Below are 19,595 nucleotides of genomic sequence, written 5' to 3' on the forward strand. Positions count from 1 at the left end.
ATGGGGTTTTGCCATGTTGGTCAGGCTGATCTTGAACACCTGGCCTCAAGCAACCCACCCTCCTAGGCCTCCAAAAGTGCTGGGATCACAGGCGTGAGCTACTGCAACCAGCCAATAATGCATTTTTTTTATTTCTTGGCCACATACTTGGTCAATTAAAAAAATAGAAATTTGATGAAATCTATATAACCCTTTTGGATATAGCCACATTCCTTTAGAAATGATACTTTTAATGAATTAATATTGTCTAATTACTTCACTGTTATTGGTAATTAAGTATGGTTTTACCACTGAGGTACAATAAGAGTTGGCAAATATGCTGTTACTGCTATGATACTTGTGCTTACTCAGCATCCATTACTAATGTGTTATTATCATTTCAACAACAATCCCACTTAGAAAACACTAAGTATTTTACCAGATAAATGGCCACAGATCAAAACTATTGAAAAGATTGCCAACTTGTCTGCATATGTCATGACATATATAGTATTTTATTATTAAAGTTATACATGCACATTTCAAAATTTCAATCAACATAAAAGGGCATCAAGTCATAAGTAAAAGTCCTCTTCCACTTATATACAGAACTATATTATTTTACGGGCACACCTAATTTTATTGTGCTTCACTTTATTGTGCCATATAGATAGTGCTTTTTTTTATAATTAGAGGGTTTGTGGCAACCTTGCATCAAGCAATATAACAGCACCATTTTTCCAACAGTGTTTCTCACTTCATGTCTCCATCTCACATTTTGATCATTTTCACAATATTTCAAACTTTTTCATTATTATTATAGCTGTTATGGTGATCTGTAATCAGTGATCTTTGATATTACTGTTGTAATTGTTTGTGGGGAGCACAACCTCACCTATATAAGATGGACAAGTTAATTCATAAATGTATTGGGTGTTCTGACTGTTCCACAGAACAGATATTTCACTGTCTTTTCCTTTCTCTATTCCCTGAGACATAATTGGGAAATTAAGAAACCTATAGTAGTCTCTAAGTATTCAAGTTACAGGAGGAGTCACACGTCTCTCACTTTAAATCAGAAGCCAAAAGTAATTAAACTTATGAAGAGGGAATGTCGAAACCAAGATAGGCTAAAAGCTAGGCCTATTGTGCCAAATAGCCAAATTGTGAATGCAAATGAAAAGTTCTTAAATGAAATTTAAAGTGCTAATCTGATGAACACATGAATGATAACAAAGTGAAACAGCCTTATTGTTGATCTGGAGAAAGTTTTAGTGGTCTGGAGAGATGTTCATACCAGCCACAAGATTCTCTAAGCCACAGCGTAATCCAGAGCAAGGTTCTAATTCTCTTCAATTCTGTGAAGGCTGGGAGAGGTTAAAAAGCTGCAGAAGATAAGTTTGAATCTAGCAGAGTTTGGTGCATAAGGTTTAAGAAAATAAGTTGTCTGCGCAACATAAAAGTGCAAGATGAAACAGCATGTGCTGATGTAGAAACTGCAAGTTATCCAGAATATCTTCCTAAGATAATTGATAAAGTTGGCTACACTAAACAACTGATTTTCCATGTTGATGCAACACTCTTATTTTGGAAGAAGATGCCAACTAGGACTTTCATACCTGGAGGGAAGAAATCAGTGCCTGGACTGAAAGCTTCAAAAGATATATTGACTCTCTTGTTAGGGGCGAAAGCATTTGGTGATTTGAAGTTGAGGCCAATGCTCATTTATGTTTCTGAAAATCTTAAGGCTCTTAAGAAATACGGGCGACAGAGCGAGACTCTGTCTCAAAAAAAAAAAAAAAAAAAAAAAGAAATACGCTAATTTACTCTGCTTGTACTCTATGTATGGAACAATGAAGCCTGAATAACAACACATCTATTATATCATGGTTTACTGAATTTTTTAAGCCCATTTTTGAACCCTACTCTTTGGAAACAATATTCCTTTCAAAATATTGCTGCTCATTAATAATGGACCTGGTCAACCAAGACCTCTGATGGGAAATACAAGGAGATTAATATTATTTTCATGCCTGCTAACACAACATCCATTCTATAGCCCTTGGTTAAAGGAAGAATTTGAACTTTTGAGTCTTATTATTTGAGAAATACATTTTGTAAACTTGTGTCATGGAGGTTTGTTGTACAGATTATTTCACCACATAGGTATTAAACCTAGTACCCATTAGTTATTCAAACATGCACATGTACCCATGAACTTAAAAGTTGAAAAATACATTTTGTAAGGCTATAGCTGCCACAGATAGTGATTCCTCTGATGGATCTGGGCAAAGTAAATAGAAAGCCTTCTGGAAAGCATTCGCCATTCTAGATGCCATTAAGAACATTCATGATTCATGAGAGGAGGTCAAAATATCAACATTAACATGAGTTTGGTGGAAGTTGATTTCAACCCTCATGGATGACTTCAAGATCTCAGTGGAGGAAGTCACTGCAGATGTGGTGCAAATAACAAGAAAACTAGAATTAGAAGAGGAGCCTGAAAATGTGACTGACTTGCGGCAATCTCACGATGAAATTGAATGTAGAAGGAGTTGCTTCTTAGTGATGAGCATACAATTTGGTTTTTTGGGATGGAATCTACAGCTGTTGAGATGCTGTGAACATTGTCGAAATGACAACAAAGGATTGAGAATATCAGGTAAACTTAGTTGATAAAGAAGCAACAGTTTGAGAGGATTTATTCCAATTTTGAAATAAACCTTATTGTGGGTAAAATACTATCAAATATCACATGCTACGGAGAAAACTTTCATGAAAAGAAGAGTCAATTGATGCTGCAAACTTCCTTATTCTCTTATTTTAAGAAAATTGTCACAGCCACCCCAACCTTTAAAACCACTGCTCTGATCATTCAGCCACTATCAACATTGAGGTGAGACTCTCCACAAGAAAAATGATTACAATTCACTGAAGGCTGCAATGATCATCAGCATTTTTAACAATAAAATACTTTTAGTTGAGATATTTACATTGTTTTAGATATAATCCTACTGCACATTATAGTGTACAGTTTAAACATAACTGTGTAAAAAATATACTACAGTATAGTGTAAACATAACTTTTTTTTTTTTTTTTTTTTTTTTTTGGAGATGGAGTCTCGCTCTGTCGCCCAGGCTGGAGTGCAGTGGCGCAATCTCGGCTCACTGCAAGCTCCGCCTCCCGGGTTCACGCCATTCTCCTGCCTCAGCCTCTCCGAGTAGCTGGGACTACAGGCGCCCGCCACCACACCCGGCTAATTTTTTGTATTTTTAGTAGAGACGGGGTTTCACCGTGGTCTCGATCTCCTGACCTCGTGATCCGCCCGCCTCGGCCTCCCAAAGTGCTGGGATTACAAGCGTGAGCCACCACGCCCGGCCGTAAACATAACTTTTATATGCAATGGGAAACCATAAAAAAATTGCGTGGCTTGCTTTGTTGGGATATTTATTACAATGATTAAGAACCAGAGGTGTAGTATTTCTGAGGTATGGGTGTACACTAATAAGTAATGAAACTTTTTTGTGACCAAAAGAACAACTATTACACAAATTATTAGAGGATGAATGTTTGTCTTCCTTCAAAATTATCATGTTGAATCCCCAACTCCAAATGTAATAGTATTATGAAGTGGGTTTTCTGCATGGTTATTAGATGAGGTCCTGAGGATAGAGCCCATAATATGTGATTAGTGTCCTTGTAAGGAGATAAAGAAACCAAAGCTGTCTGTCTCTCTGCCTCTGCCATGTGAAGACATAGCAAGAAGGCAGCCCTCTGCCATCCACGAAAAGACAGATCACCAAGAACCCGGCTGTGATGGCACCTCGATTATGGATTTCTCAAACTCCAGAACTGTGAGAAATAAACGTCTGTTGTTTAATCCAGTAAGTCTGTGATATTTTGTCATAGCAGCCTAAGAAGACTACGGCATGAATCTTATAATTTCTTAGATGTATATGAGCAATAGAGTGTTTTGAAAAGTTGTGAGAATCATATTACACTTTATAAAGATTAATAAAAAGCACCATAATCAACTAGTGAGTAGTGCCAAGAACAGATATGAATAATACAATTTTTCTGGTATTCTTTGACATTTATATACATAAACTCAGTAAAGATTATTTGAATTATGACAAATTTTAAATTATTAGAAAGAGAAATATGGCTTTAGAGAGTAAAGCTTAAGAAAAAAATACATTTCAAAGTTTTAGAAATCTCTATAAACTACGTGATTTTTGTATAGTCACTATCAAAGAAGAAAGTGATCTCATTTTCTAAAAGAATCAACTTTATTCACTATATAAGTCTAATTTTTATAAGCTCCTTGGTGATTCATGAAGAATTTTAGTGATTTTTAAAATGTGATACTAAAAATAAGATTCAATACTCCTCTGGTAATGTGCCACAATTTTGTTTTCACTTTCTTTTTTTTTCTTGTTTCTCCTCAACTTGCCTATAAAACATTTTATATGTTTACATTTTTAATACTTATGATAAGTAATTTTTGAGTTACAAACACAACTGTATTACTTGACCTCTTTTTTTTTACTTTGTTTTAGTTTCAGGGGATACAAGTGCAGGTTTTTTACACAGGTAAATTGCATGTAACTGAGATTTGGTGTATGAATGATTCTGCCCCACAGGTAGTGAGTATAGTACTCAATAGGTAGTGCTTCAACTCTCCCTGCAAGCACTCCCTTCTCTAGTAGCTCCCGGCATCTACTATTCCCATCTTTATGTCCATGTGTGTACCCAATATTTCACTGCCACTTATAAGTGAGAATACGTAGTATTTGGTTTTCTAGTCCTGCATTAATACACTTAGGATAATGGCCTCCAACTGCAATCATGCAATCATGTTGCTACAAGGGCATAATTTTGTTCCTTTTTATGGCTGTGTAGTATTCCATTATGTTTATATACCACATGTCTTTATCCAGTTCACCATTGATGGGAATCCAGGCTGATTTCATGTCTTTGCTATTGTGAATAAAGCTGTGATGAACATACAAGTGCATTTACCTTTTTGGTGGAACAATTTCTTTCCCTTTGGATATTGATATGGTTTGGCTCTGTGTCCCCACCCAAATTTCACGTCAAATTATAATCCCTATGTGTTGGGGAATGGGCCTGGTGAAAGGTGATTGAATCACGGGGGCAGACTTCCCTCTTGATGTTCTCATGATAGGGTTCGCATGAGATCTTGTTGTTTGAATGTGTGTAAAGCTTCACCCTTTGCTTTCTCTCTCTCCTGTCACCATGTGAAGAAGTTGCTTGCTTCCCCTTCGCCCTTCTTCCATGATCGTAAGTTTCCTGAGGCCTCTGGCCATGCTTCCTGTACAACCTGCAGAAGTGTGAGTCAATTAAATCTCTTTTCTTCATAAATTACCCAGCCTCAGGTAGTTCTCTATAGCAGTGGAAGAACAGACTAATGCAGGTATATTCCCAGTAATGAGATTGCTGGATCAAATGACAGTTCTGTTTTAGCTCTTTGAGGAACTACCACACTGCTTTCCACAATGGTTGAATGAATTTGCACTCCCACCAACAGTGTATAAGCATTCCTTTTTCTCTGCAACCTCACCAGCATCTGTTATTTTTTGACATTTTAATAATAGCCATTCTGACTGGTGTGAAACAGTATCTCATTTTGGTTTTGATTTGCACTTCTCTAGTGATTAGTAATGTTGAGCATTTTTTAAATGTATTTGTTTGCAGCATGTACGTTTTCTTTTGAGAAGTGTCTGTTCATGTTCTTCATCTATTTTTAATGAGGTTTTTTTTTTTGCTTGTTGAATTGTTTAAGTTCCTTAGAGATTCTAAATATTACTAATTTGTTGGCTGCACGATTTGCAAATATTTTCTCCCAGTCTGTAGGTTGTCTGTTTTCTTTGTTGATAGTTTCATTTGCTATGCAAAAGCTTTTCAATTTAATTATGTTTAATTTGTCAATTTTTGTTTTAGTTGCAAATGCTTTTGGAGATTTAATCATAAATTATTTACCAAAGCTGACATCCAGAATCATTTTTCCTAGGTTTTCTTTTAGAATTTTTATAGTTTCAGGACTTACATTTAAGCTTTTAATCCATCTTGAGTTATTTTTTTTTCGTATGTTGACCTCTTTCTTATGTTTATTCTTTTAATTGCAGTAATTTTATGGGAATCAAGTTTATAAAATTCATGATCAGAAATAGGCCAAAACTGGTTAAATGAGAATAAGATTGAGATTAAAGAAAGTTATACTATGTGACTAAGCTTTTGTAAATGTTTACAAACGAGAATATCTAGTGAAACAAAGGTGCCACTTAACTGAATGACACCAAAGTCTGTTTTATGGGATTATCTTTTTTCTAGCTATTTAAATTCAGTTACTCTTGTCCTAATTCTGTTTGGTATGAGACACCAAATCATTTACCATCTGTGCCAGTGTTATGGGCTTAATTGTGCCCCTCCACAACAACTTAATATGTTAAATCCCTGATTCTCGGTACCTCAGAATGTGACTGTATTTGAAGATAGGCCTTTAAAAAGGTGATTAAGTTAAAGGAAGCCATTAGGATGGGCCCTAATACAATCTGAATGGTCTTTATTTGCACACAAAGAAAGATACCAGGGAGGTCAGTGCACAGAAAAATGTTAGGAGAGAACACAGCAAAAGGGCAGGTATCTGTAAGCCCAGGAGAGATCTGGGGAGAAAACAACCGAGCTGACAACTTTATCTTGGACTTCCAGCATCTAGAACTGTGAGAAAATAAATTATATTGTTTAAGCCACCCAGTCTGTGGTATTCTGTTATGGCAGCCTGATATACCTAGTGTTTCTCAGGGAATTCATTCATGGCCCAGCAAACAACTTAGAATGTTAGACATCTTTATTCTTAAAATCCCTTGGTCTTTGCCACCACCGAAGATTTTTCATTGCCCATTTCTTTCAGTATTGAGTTGCACCCTATGTTTTTATCTACCTGATCTCGTTTTTCATATCGTCTCTTCTCTCCATTTTTCTGGCACCTAATTTCCATTCTCTCGGGCTCTCCCTAGGAATTTAGAACCCTCCTCAATTCACTGTACAAAACAATTAGCTTTCTAATTTCCTATTGTTTTTTTACTCTGTATGAGGTCTGCCTCAGGACTGAAAACCATTTAAGTTCTTCTAGTAAACCAAAAATAAAGGATTTCAGATTACACTGTCAAAAAAAAATTCTCATCTCAAAGAGCATTCAAACAATTATGCAATTATACCTCATGATGAGTGCTATGAAAAAACATTAAAGCGTAAGAATAGAGAATTAGGTGATTCATTAGAAAACAGGTGGCCTCTTTTCTACGGCATATTTTAGAAGGCTTCTTTGAGGAAGTGATTTTAAGCTGAAACCTGAACAATTTATAATATTTAGCCAAGTGAAAAATTGGCAATTTTCCAAGAATTTTCCAAGAAGAAGAAATCAAATATTTGAAAACTATAAGGCAAAAAAAGAATTTCGTTTATTTAGTGGATTGAACGCAAGTTGGCTGAAATTCAGTGAGTTAAAGGTTGAGTCAACCAAGGTGATGCTAAAGAGTAGGTGGGCTGTCTTTCAAGTGGGGGATCTGAGGGTGCATATTACTTGCCTTTTCTGAAGATTATTAAAATCAATATCAATTTTCTGTCTTTAATGATATTCCTATGAAAGATAAAAAGATTATTTTGAATGGTTCCTTGCTGTTCGAGTTGCACTATGGATACATTTCTATGTTTGGTTCTGAAATGTATGAGCCACATTACATAGAACTCTGTAGACAATAGTAATTCTTAAAAAAATTATCCTAGGTGCAATGAAAAACCTTTGAAGGGTGATGATGAATAACCTCTGATATTTCAGTTATCATTGTTTCTATTTCTTTACCAAGGAATCCTTTGCCTCTGGACAAACTCCAGTCTGTCATGTTCTTAGAAATGTGCCCCAGTGTGGTGCACAGACTAGCACAGACTAGATTCTCAGTTCTTCAAATTCCTATTAATTCACCCAAGATCACATAGGCTAATTCTGCAGTTGCATTCAACTATGATGCAAAGAACCATAGAAATTTAGAATTGCAAGGAAGTACTGAAATAATTTAATCCAGTCAGCTCTGTTTGGAGATGAGGAAACTCAAACTGAAGGAATGAATGTATAATACAATCCTGAAGTAATTTTAATACTAACTTTTATAAAACATCTCACTATATTTTGTACTTGTTCAATTAGAAGTATATATTAAATGTCTTCTTGATAGATTTGAACATTTTTTCCAGTGAAATAAGAGAGTTTTGCATATTAAACAGGTTAAACAATGTGTTTGACCATCCTCTCAGCTTCAATGCATATGTGTGTGGTCATCATGGCTCCCGATCCAGTCATTCGCAAAAACCATAAAACAAGACAGGACAAAAGAAAGCCCTTGGCCACACTATAAGATAGGTTCTTCTACTGGAACCTTCATAGATTAATTATTTGTGTATAGTTATCCCAGCACTTACAAATACTTAGCTGTCTTATTGACTTGCCCATGCATATGCTATTAGGCCAAATAGACTAATATTACCACTGTCCTCCACAAGACAGTGCCTTCATTTAAATGTGCTTGCACATGCTATTCTCTTAGCTTGAAGGTAACTTCATCTGTTTAGAATTCCTTTGTCCTCCAATGCCCAGTTTTGCCTTTTCCACCTAGGTGTCCCAGAACAGTTCAATCCCCACTGACTTCTTTTTTAAGGGAAGTACGTCTCCTTTTCCACTTCTAGACTGCACTGTACTACTCAATACATATTTGCATTCTGTCTTTTGTCTTTCTCTCATTGTTTTGTGTGTGTTCTGTTTCACTATTATCATGACAATGAGTTAATGGGATTTGTGTTTCAAACTATTATCTCAAAAGTTATACATATATATTTATATATACATCTGTGTGTGTATAAATTAATTTATGATGAGTCAGACCCAGGTAAATATTAAGTAATATAATTTTGAGATTTAAAAACATGGACTCTGGCTGGGTTTAAATTCTGGCTCTTCTACTTACCACTTGTATGAAGTTAGGTGTGATTATCCTCTCTATGGATTAATATTTTCATCTGTAAAAAGAAAACAAAAAATAACACTAACTTTAAAGATTTATTTTAGTTAGATGATATAGTATGTTTATTTTAAAGAAATTTTTATATGGTTGAATTTAGACCTATTATTTTTCATCATTTGTTTATTTGTTCTTTTTTCTATTTTTTTCTTCTGTTGCATCATTCTTCCCTTCTTTGAGATTAATTGAACTTTTTTGAAATTAAATACATCTATTAGCTTTTTAATTAATTATATAAACTTTTCATCATTTTGTTAGTGGTTTCTCTTGGCATTAGAAAATACACCCTTACGTTTTTACCACCTAGTTAGTGTTAATATTGTCACTTCTAGTAAATTGTAAGAATCTTGCAACTATCTACATCAATTTGCCAATCTCATCATTTATATTTGTCACATGTATTTTACCACCACATACATTATAAATCGCACAATAGAATATCATATGTATTTTTCTTTAACCAGCCATATGTATTTTTAAAATATTAAATTTATATTTAAATTTACATTGACCTACACGTGTACCATTTCAAGTACACTTCACTCCTTCCCGAAGATTTAATTTCCTATCTGGTACCATTTTCCTTTAGCCTGAAAACATCCTTTGGCATTTATACTAATAGTACGGTTCTATTGGTGATGAATTATTTTTGTTTTTGTTTGTCTGGAAATGTATGTATTTACTCTTCATTCTGATAGGATATTTTCTCTGGATATAGGCTTCTGTGTTGAATTTTTTTTTCTCATTCAACAATCAAAACATATTTTTCTACTGTCTTCGGTTCTCCATTTATTTCCTAGTATAAACTCACTGGTCAAAATTTCTGTATCTCTCTCTCTCTCACACACAAACACACACACACGCACACACGCACACACACATCTGTTTTCAGCAATTTAATTATGATATGCCAAATTGTGATTGCCATTGTATGTATTCTGCTTAGATTTTGCTAAGATTCTTGAATTTGTAATTTTAAGTCTTTCATGAAATTAAATACTTTTTTGGCTATTTTTTCTTCAAATATTTTTGTTGACCCACTAATTATCATTTATTATTCTGAGATTTAAAATTACATATATATTAGACATTTTCATATTGTCACACAGATCGATGTTGTTTTTTTAAAAATTATTTTTCTCTCTGTTATTCAGATTGGATAGTTTATCAGTTTCTATCTTCAAATTTTCTAACTCTTTCTTCTGTTATCCCTTTCTATTGCTAAGCCCATCTGGGGAATTTTTTTATTTCAGATATTGTATTTTTCCAGCTCTAGACTTTCCATTAGGTTCTTTTTAATGACTTATTTCTTTGCTGGTATCTCTCATATTTCTTTACATCTTTGAACATAGTTACAATAATGGCTTTAAAATTCTTACCTGCTAATTCGAATATCTGGTATATGTAGGGGTTAATACTCATGGGTTGCCTTTCTTTTTCTTTTTTTTTTGAGACGGAGTCTCGCTCTGTCGCCCAGGCTGGAGTGCAGTGGCGCAATCTCGGCTCACTGCAAGCTCCGCCTCCCGGGTTCCCGCCATTCTCCTGCCTCAGCCTCTCCGAGTAGCTGGGACTACAGGTGCCCGCCACCACGCCCAGCTAATTTTTTTATTATTTTTAGTAGAGACGGGGTTTCACTGTGGTCTCGATCTTCTAACCTCGCGATCCGCCCGCCTCGGCCTCCCAAAGTGCTGGGATTACAAGCGTGAGCCACCGCGCCCAGCCGGGTTGTCTTTTCTCTTAAGTCACATTTTTACATATCTAGAAATTGAAATTTATCTTGGACATTTTGATTATACATCTGCATAGATTTTGGATTGTGTTATCATTTTTCACAGAGTATTGATTTTTCCCCGTGTGTTTTAGTAGTCAGTCATATTGGTTGAAATCAAGCTTTAAACTGTCTCACTTTCAGTGGTATGCAGCTTAAGTCTTTGTTTAATTCCTTTAGTCATAGCTGAGCTGCTAAAACCAACACCATACATACATAGTTAAGCCAAAACTTTGGGTAGAGTTGAACTCATGTTAAAAATTAATGAAGCTATCTTTGCGCCTCTATTGTTGGAATTTTCTAATTTCTTGTCCATCTTATATGGTTAACCTGAACCCTATTCCCCAATTCTTGAAGACAATAAAACTACAGGCTTATATCCAAGTAGTAGCTGGCTCATGTATGTGTAATATGTCCTGTCCTCAAGCTCAAAGCCATAAAAAAAAAAAATCACTCAATGATGTTGCCATTCCCACCTTCCATATATAAAGTTTTCTCCAGTATTTTCCTGCTTTTTGTCACTCTTCAGTGACTTCAAGTACTTTTTAAAATATTTTGTCCAGGGTTTACAGTTATTATCTACAGAAGTATTGGTTCAATAGGAGCTAGTCCACTATTATTAGAAGTAGGATCACCCCATAGACTAAATGATGTAATTCTTGTATAGTGTTTTAGAAAGTGCTGTTCATATAGTCAGATTTCAAAAAATGAACCTATTATTATTAAATGTGAAATAAATCTGGGTACTGCCTGCTGTCTCCAGTAATACTTCTGTCTGCCTAGCCCTTGAGTACAGGTCTTGCTTCCAACATGAGAGCTGACAGTCTAACAACAAAAAGTACAATATATAACTGATCCAAAATGATGATTTTTCAATAAAAATTTAGCAATATTCTCTCAAGATTTTCTTTATCACATTTAAGCCAGCTAGTAGAACAATTCAACAGTATATATATATAATTCAGTTTATAGATACTTTGCAAAAAAAATGATTACTGCAATGCTTAGTTGAGTTGTATTTCCTAAGTGATTTACCTGTTCAAACAAAACTTAATGGTTGTTCTACACAATGGTGATATATCGTGAATTTTGTGAATTAAACATTTTATTTTGTTGATTTGCATGCAGTTGTAATAAATAATACAGAGAGATCTTTCGTATCATTTATCCAGTTTTCTGATACCTCGCAAAACTGTAATACATATTGCAACTAAGACGATGGCATGGATGCAGATAAAACACAGAACAGTTTCTAACCCCATGGAACCCCTATTACATCCAAATACACTCCACTCTTATTCCTAACTTCTGGAAACCACTAATCTGCACTCTCTCTCTCTCTCTGTGTGTGTGTGTGTGTGTGTGTGTGTACGTATATATATGTGTGTGTGTATAAGCATAGATATATTATATATATATACATACACACACAGAGAGAAAGAGAGAGAGAGAGAGAGATGGAGTCCTGCTCTCTGTCACCCAGGCTGAAGCTGAAGTGCAGTGGCATGATCTCATCTCACTGCAACCTCTGCCTCCTGGGTTCAGGCAATTCTTTCAGCCTCCTGAGTAGCTGAGATTACAGGTGTGCACCACCACACCAAGCTAATTTTCGTATTTTTAGTAGAGACAGGTTTTCACCATGTTGTCCAGGCTGGTCTTGAACTCCTGACCTCAAGATATCCACTCGCCTTGGCCTTCCAAATTGCTGAGATTACAAGCATAAGCCACCATGCTAGACCATTTATATAATTTTGTATTTTTTTTAATTTCAACTTTTGGGAGAACATATTCATTAAAATGCATCTCACAAAGACCTATTATCTAGAATCTACAGGGAAATAAAAAGAAGACAACCCCATTAAAAATGGGAAAAATACATGAATTTTGTCTTTCAGTAATGCTATATAGATAGAATCATGTAATATGTAACCTATTGGAAATGTTATTTTTCTCTCAGCACAATTTCTTTGAGGTTCATCCAAGTTGTTCTGTGTATCAATAGTTCATTATTTTTATTGCTGAGTGATAATACATGGTATGGATATATGACAGTTTGTTTAACCGTTCTCCTGTTGAAGTACATCTGTGTTGTTTCTACTTTTTGGCAATTAAAAATAAAGCTGCTAGGAATATTTATGTATAGGTTTTTGTATTAAAATAAGTTTTAATTTATGTGGAAAAAAATGCAAAGTTCAATGCCAGGTAATATGGTGGTCACATATTTAGTTTTATAAGAAACTGTCGGCCAGGCGTGGTGGCTCATGCCTGTAATCCCACCACTTTGGGAGGCCAAGGCGGGCAGATCACTAGGTCAGCAGTTCAAGATGAGCCAGTTCAAGACCAGCCTGGCCAACATGATGAAACCTTGTCTCTACTAAAAATACAAAAATTAGCTGGGCGTGGTGGTGCATGCGTGGTGGTGCATGCCTACTCAGGGGACTGAGGCAGGAGAATCGCAGGCAGACGTTGCAGTGAGCCGAGATTATACCACTCCACTCCAGCCTGGGTGACAGAGCAAGACTCCATCTTAGGGCTAAAAACAGAAAACAAACAAAAAAACTATCAAACTGGTTTCCAGAATGGCTATACCATTTTACATTGTCACCAGATATGGGTGATCTGCTTTTACGACATTCTATTCAACACTTGGTGTTGTTACTATTTCTTGTTGAAGCCATTTTGATAAGTGTGTAGTCATCTCATTGTGATTGAAATTTGTATTTGCTCAGTGGCTACTGATGCTGAACATCTTTTCACGTGCTTATTTGACATTTTAAAATTAATTTTGGTGAAATGTCTCTTGGTGTCTTTTGTGCATTTTAATTGGACTGTTTAGTTTAATATTGTTGAGTTCTTTAAATAGTCTAGATCTTAGTCTTTCCTTGGATATGTGGTTTGCAAATATTCTGACTTTAGCTTGTCCTTTCATCCCTTTTATAGATTCTTTTACCCAAGCAAAGTTTTAAATTTTGACCAAGTCCAATTCATCAAATTTTCATTTGATGGGTCATGCTTTTGATGTCAAGTATACAAACCCTTTGTTTGTAGACTGTTATTAACAAAACCTGTTATTCTATTCTATTTGTAGACTTTCTGTTATTGTAGACATTTTGTTATTTCTAAGATTTTCTGTTATTTTTAATACTCATTTTTCTGCATTTTATATTTAAGTCTGTGATCCATTCTGAGTTACTGTGTGTATAAAGTGTGAGACTTAAGTCAACGTTCATTTTTCTGACTATAGATGTACATTTGCTCTGGTACTATTTGTTGAAAGGACTATCTCTTTTCTATTAAACTGCTTTTGCAAGTTTGTCAAATATCATTCAAGCATGTACATGTGGGCCTACTTTCGGGTTCTCTATTTTGTTTCATTGATCTACTTGTCTCTCTCTATGTTAACATTATACAGTCTTGATTAATCTAGTTATATAAAAGGTCTTACTGTTAGGTATCAGGTAGATTTCTCCAACCGTATTCTTATTTTTCAAGATTGTTTTAGGTATTTTAGGGCCTATGCCTTTCCTTATAAATTACAGAAGAAGCTTGTCTATGTATACAAAAATTTTTGCAGGAGTTGATAAGAATTTCATTAAATTTGTGTATCAAATACTTGTGTGTGTGTGTATATATATATATATATATAAAACTCCTAAATATATATATATACTTCAAATATGTGTATTCTAAATATGAATGTCTTAAATATATATTAATTATATATAGACACACAAATATTTACTAAATATATACATGTATACACATACATACTCATATATATCAATTTGTGTTGCTTAATGTTGCTATGCAGTAAATCTTAACATTTTACCCTCATATCTCACTGTGCAGCCTTCTTCTCTTTCTCAGTTTTAACTCTTTCTCAGTGTATGTGTATCACACATACACGAGGCTATCATAAAGGATAATACCTTCCATAGTATTCTTTTTGTACACACTCTCTTGTGACTAAACAAATTAGTCTACTTAGTGTTATGATTTTTATATTTAGATTCATGTTGATTTATTTCTAGTTCATTTATTTTTATTTTTGAGTAGTATTTTATTGTAGAATTGTATCAAAACCTGTTTTTCTATTCTCATATCGATAAAAATCTGTTTTTTGTTCTGGTTTCATTTTATTACAAACAGTTCTACAACTAATATTTTGTACATGTCTTCTCATGTGTCTATGTGAGTTTTTCATGGTCTTATATTTAGGAGTGGAAATCTCGACCATTGGGTATGTGCATCTGCAACTTTATTAGATGTTGCCAAAATTATTTATTGATGTAAACTCCCACTTTCAGTGAGAGTAAATTTCTGCTCCATAACTTTACATCCTAGACAGTATCAATATCAATATCTTAAGGTACTTTAATTTGTGCCAGCTTGATGAATATAAAATTATATTTGTTAATTTCATTTGCATTATTTCATTATGCGTGATTCTGAGCATGTTTTCACATGTTTATTGGACAATCAGTTTTTCTCTTCTGTGGATTTTCTGTTAACATTCATTACCCATTTACACATGGTTTGTTGGCTAAATGTAATATATTTTTTGCAAAGAATTTGCAAATAGTGCAAATTTTCTATACCAAAAGCTGTGTGTGAGTGTGTCTGTGTATACAGAGAGCAGTTTTGTGAGAATAAAGTTAACATGTTAAAACAAAGTTTGATACAATTTTTTGTAAAACTTTGTTTTCTAATATAAAATTATCTAAGCACTGATTGCAGTTTGAAAAAGCAGGAACAAAAGGTACTTTTCTCATATTTTGGACTGTAAGAGACTAGCGCACAATGAATGGCCGCCGCGGCTGCCGCTGCTGCTGAGGCGGAGGCCACGGAGCCGCGGAGGCGGAAGCCGAGGCCCCGGCGCAGCGGGGCGCGCCCCGGGCCCAGGCCCGGCCCCTGCCGCCGCTGCGGAGCCCGCCGGGACCCCCCCGAGTGCGGCCACGGCGCAGGATGGTGGCAGTGATTTTGAGGAGGGGAAGAGGAAGGAAGATACAAGCAAGGGAAGTCACAGGCTGTGGTGCCTAGGCAGACCCTGGTTTGAATCTCGGCCTTACCACTTTTTGCATCCGCCGCCATGGCCCAGACACTGCAGATGGAGATCCCGAACTTCGGCAACAGCATCCTGGAGTGCCTCAATGAGCAACGACTGCAGGGCCTGTACTGTGACGTGTCAGTGGTGGTCAAGGGCCATGCCTTCAAGGCCCACCGGGCCTTGCTTGCTGCCAGCAGCTCCTACTTCCGGGACCTGTTCAACAACAGCAGCAGCGCCGTGGTGGAGCTTCCGGCGGCCGTGCAGCCCCAGTCTTTCCAGCAGATCCTCAGCTTCTGCTACACGGGCCGGCTGAGCATGAACGTGGGTGACCAGTTCCTGCTCATGTACACGGCTGGCTTCCTGCAGATCCAGGAGATAATGGAGAAGGGCACCGAGTTCTTCCTCAAGGTGAGCTCCCCAAGCTGCGACTCCCAGGGCCTGCACGCGGAGGAGGCCCCATCGTCGGAGCCCCAGAGCCCGGTGGCGCAGACATCGGGCTGGCCAGCCTGTAGCACCCCGCTGCCCCTCGTGTCGCGGGTGAAGACGGAGCAGCAGGAGTCGGACTCCGTGCAGTGCATGCCCGTGGCCAAGCGGCTGTGGGACAGTGGCCAGAAGGAGGCCGGGGGTGGGGGGGCGGCAACGGCAGCCGCAAAATGGCCAAGTTCTCCACGCCGGACCTGGCTGCCAACCGGCCTCACCAGCCCCCGCCACCCCAACAGGCTCCAGTGGTGGCAGCAGCCCAGCCCGCCGTGGCCGCGGGAGCAGGGCAGCCGGCCGGTGGGGTGGCGGCAGCAGGGGGTGTGGTGAGTGGGCCCAGCACGTCGGAGCGGACCAGCCCAGGCACCTCAAGCGCCTACACCAGCGACAGCCCTGGCTCGTACCACAATGAGGAGGACGAGGAGGAGGACGGTGGTGAGGAGGGCATGGATGAGCAGTACCGGCAGATCTGCAACATGTACACCATGTACAGCGTGATGAACGTCGGCCAGACAGCCGAGAAGATGGAGGCCCTCCCAGAGCAGGTAGCCCCTGAGTCCCGAAATCGCATCCGGGTTCGGCAAGACCTGGCATCTCTCCCAGCTGAACTTATCAACCAGATGGGGAACCGCTGCCACCCCAAGCTCTACGACGAGGGCGACCCCTCTGAGAAGCTGGAGCTGGTGACAGGCACCAACATGTACATCACAAGGGCGCAGCTGATGAACTGCCACGTCAGCGCAGGCACGCGGCACAAGGTCCTACTGCGGCGGCTCCTGGCCTCCTTCTTTGACCGGAACACACTGGCCAACAGCTGCGGCACCGGCATCCACTCTTCTACCAACGATCCCCGTCGGAAGCCCCTGGACAGCCGCATGCTCCACGCCGTCAAGTACTACTGCCAGAACTTCACCCCCAACTTCAAGGAGAGCGAGATGAATGCCATCGCGGCCGACATGTGCACCAATGCCCGCCGCATCGTGCGCAAGAGCTGGATGCCCAACGTCAAAGTGCTCAAGGCTGAGGATGACGCCTACACCACCTTCATCAGTGAAACGGGCAAGATCGAGCCGGACATGATGGGTGTGGAGCATGGCTTCGAGAACGCCAGCCATGAGGGCGAGGCGGGTCCCTCGGCCGAAGCCCTGCAGTAACCCGCCCGGCCTCATGCGGGGCCGCACACTCCCCCTCCCAACACACACGCATACCCGCCATCTTGGTCATGAGCTACTGTCTGTCCCTCCCCAGGACCCGCGGTGGGTGCTGCATGTTCCCGGCCCTCTGCCCCTCCTGTCCCACCCCCTTTCCCCACAGAGAGCTGGGCCAGGAGAGGACTGCAGGGCAGGTAGCGTGAGGTCTGTGTTGCCTTCTTTAACACACACTCGTGCAGTGGGGGAGTTCTGGCTCCCCAACCTAACCCCTAGCCGTCATCTCCATACTCACCAGGCCCACCGGGGAGGGGGCTGGCCTGGGGGTCTTGGGAAGGCCCCTCCCCAGGCCCTGGGCCACCTCGAGGAAGCCTTCTTCAGCCTCCGCCCCTCACTGTAGCCCATTGAGACTTGAGGGGGGCCCCAGGGGTTCTCAGGACACCTCCCACCACCTCCCAGTGCTTCCACGTCTCCAAGAGCGCCTTCCTGTCACCCTCGTCTATCCCTGCGCCTGGGGGCTGGGGTAGGCGAGGCCGTGGGGACTACCCATTTTATAGCTGGGGAAACAGGCTCCGAGAAATTGCACAACCGACCTAAGGTGGCCGGCAGTGGCGTGCCCGGTGCCCTTTCTCCTCTTTTCCGCCTCTGTTGCCCCCTTTGGTCCTCTGGGGCCTCAGAGAGGCAGGTCCTAAAGGAGAGGGGGTCTCCTGGGGACAGACCAAGGGTCTCGGAGGATAGAATGAGAGGTTTCCAGGGCTGGCAGAGTGTGTGCGTGTGTGTGTGCAGAAGTTTTGCTTTCAAACAAATGAAGATACAAGAGGCAGTAGGACCTGGGTTGGAACCCAGGGGAGCAGACTGGGGGGCTGCTGCCCCTCTCTCCATCTCCCCACCCCCACCCCGCCCCACAGCAGGGCTCCTGGCCCCCACCCCCCTGTACATAATTTTTAAAACATTTTTTTAGCGAATGAAATATTGAAGTATAAGACTCCTTTTATTTTTCAAACCAATGGGGCTGTGTCTGTTGTCCCCCTCGGTCCCCAGGGGTGGGGGGGCCTTGGAAGGCAGGGTGGTGTTGGGGGGCTGGGGGGGCAGGCTGAATGTGTGTGTGTGTGTGGAGTGTGGGTGTGTGTCTCCATGGTAGGACTCCAGTCCCAGCTGCTGCCTAGGCTCCTGTGGGTCCGACCGGGTTCCCCCTCCCCTGTCCACCTTCCCCAACAGGGCTATGGTTTAAAGGTGTCCCAGGCCTTGGCTGGTTGGCTGGGCCCAGCTCCTGGGGGCTGGGCAGGGCCGGGACTTCCATTGTTAGCAGTTGTTTGCAGAATTTTCTCTTTTACCATTCCTCTCTTTTTGTTCTCGCCCAGACTGGGTGGTTTTTTGTTTTAGATTTTCATGTGAAGGCAGAGAGTTTTTTTTCTTTTTTAACTCCCCATCCCCCTATGCGGGGTGTCATTTCACCATCCACATCCACATCCTTGTTTGCGTTTCTGGCCCTCGTCCTCCCTGCCTTTCCTCTGCCTCCCCAACCCCCGCTACCCACTGCTCCCAGGGGTCTCTCCAGGGGCAGGGGGATTTCAGGAGATGGGGTGGGGGCCAGCCCCTACTGGACCCTTGTAATCTGATTTGGAGACCATCCCGATGATGGGACCAGCAGCCTCGCCGGCCCACTGGGGGGTCCCTCTTAACATCTGCTTGTTGCGGGGGTCAGTCATGAGTGCCAGGGTCTGGCTGGGGTCTTGGCACTGTCTTCCTGGCCGGGGCCTGGCACCTTAGCCCCCAGCCGGCCCGAGTGGGGGATATCGACACCCCCAGCTAAAGCACAAGCACCTTAGTCACCCCTCCTCTCCCCCCGCCTCCTGGCCTGCCACCCCACCCCAGCGTTTACCCCAAAGCACAATGCCCTGGTCACTTGGCAAGCGGCTGGGCCTGATGGAGGCTGAGGGGCAGACTGGGGCTCCAGCCAGACCCCTGAAAGGAAGCAGGTGCTCCCCCACTTCCAGGCCTTAGTTGGGGCGGGGGGGCCAGCTCCTGGGCCTGGAGTCTTCTCACCCCCACCCCCTTGTCCTGGGTAGGCCCCTGCCTG

At 40.3% G+C, this 19,595-nt stretch overlaps 1 protein-coding gene across 1 annotated transcript; it reads left to right on the plus strand.

Annotated features, from left to right (window-relative positions):
* Positions 1–15,926: 15,926 nt before the first annotated feature.
* Positions 15,927–19,465, plus strand: LOC129476030 (nucleus accumbens-associated protein 1-like). The gene is given in 2 exon segments (XM_055268596.2): positions 15,927–16,514; positions 16,517–19,465. Coding segments are annotated over 2 exon segments (1,587 nt in total). The 5' UTR covers positions 15,927–15,932; the 3' UTR covers positions 17,522–19,465.
* The last annotated feature ends 130 nt before the right edge of the window (positions 19,466–19,595 follow it).

The sequence above is a fragment of the Symphalangus syndactylus genome, chromosome X (genome assembly GCF_028878055.3).
Source record: "Symphalangus syndactylus isolate Jambi chromosome X, NHGRI_mSymSyn1-v2.1_pri, whole genome shotgun sequence".
Lineage (NCBI taxonomy): Eukaryota > Metazoa > Chordata > Mammalia > Primates > Hylobatidae > Symphalangus > Symphalangus syndactylus.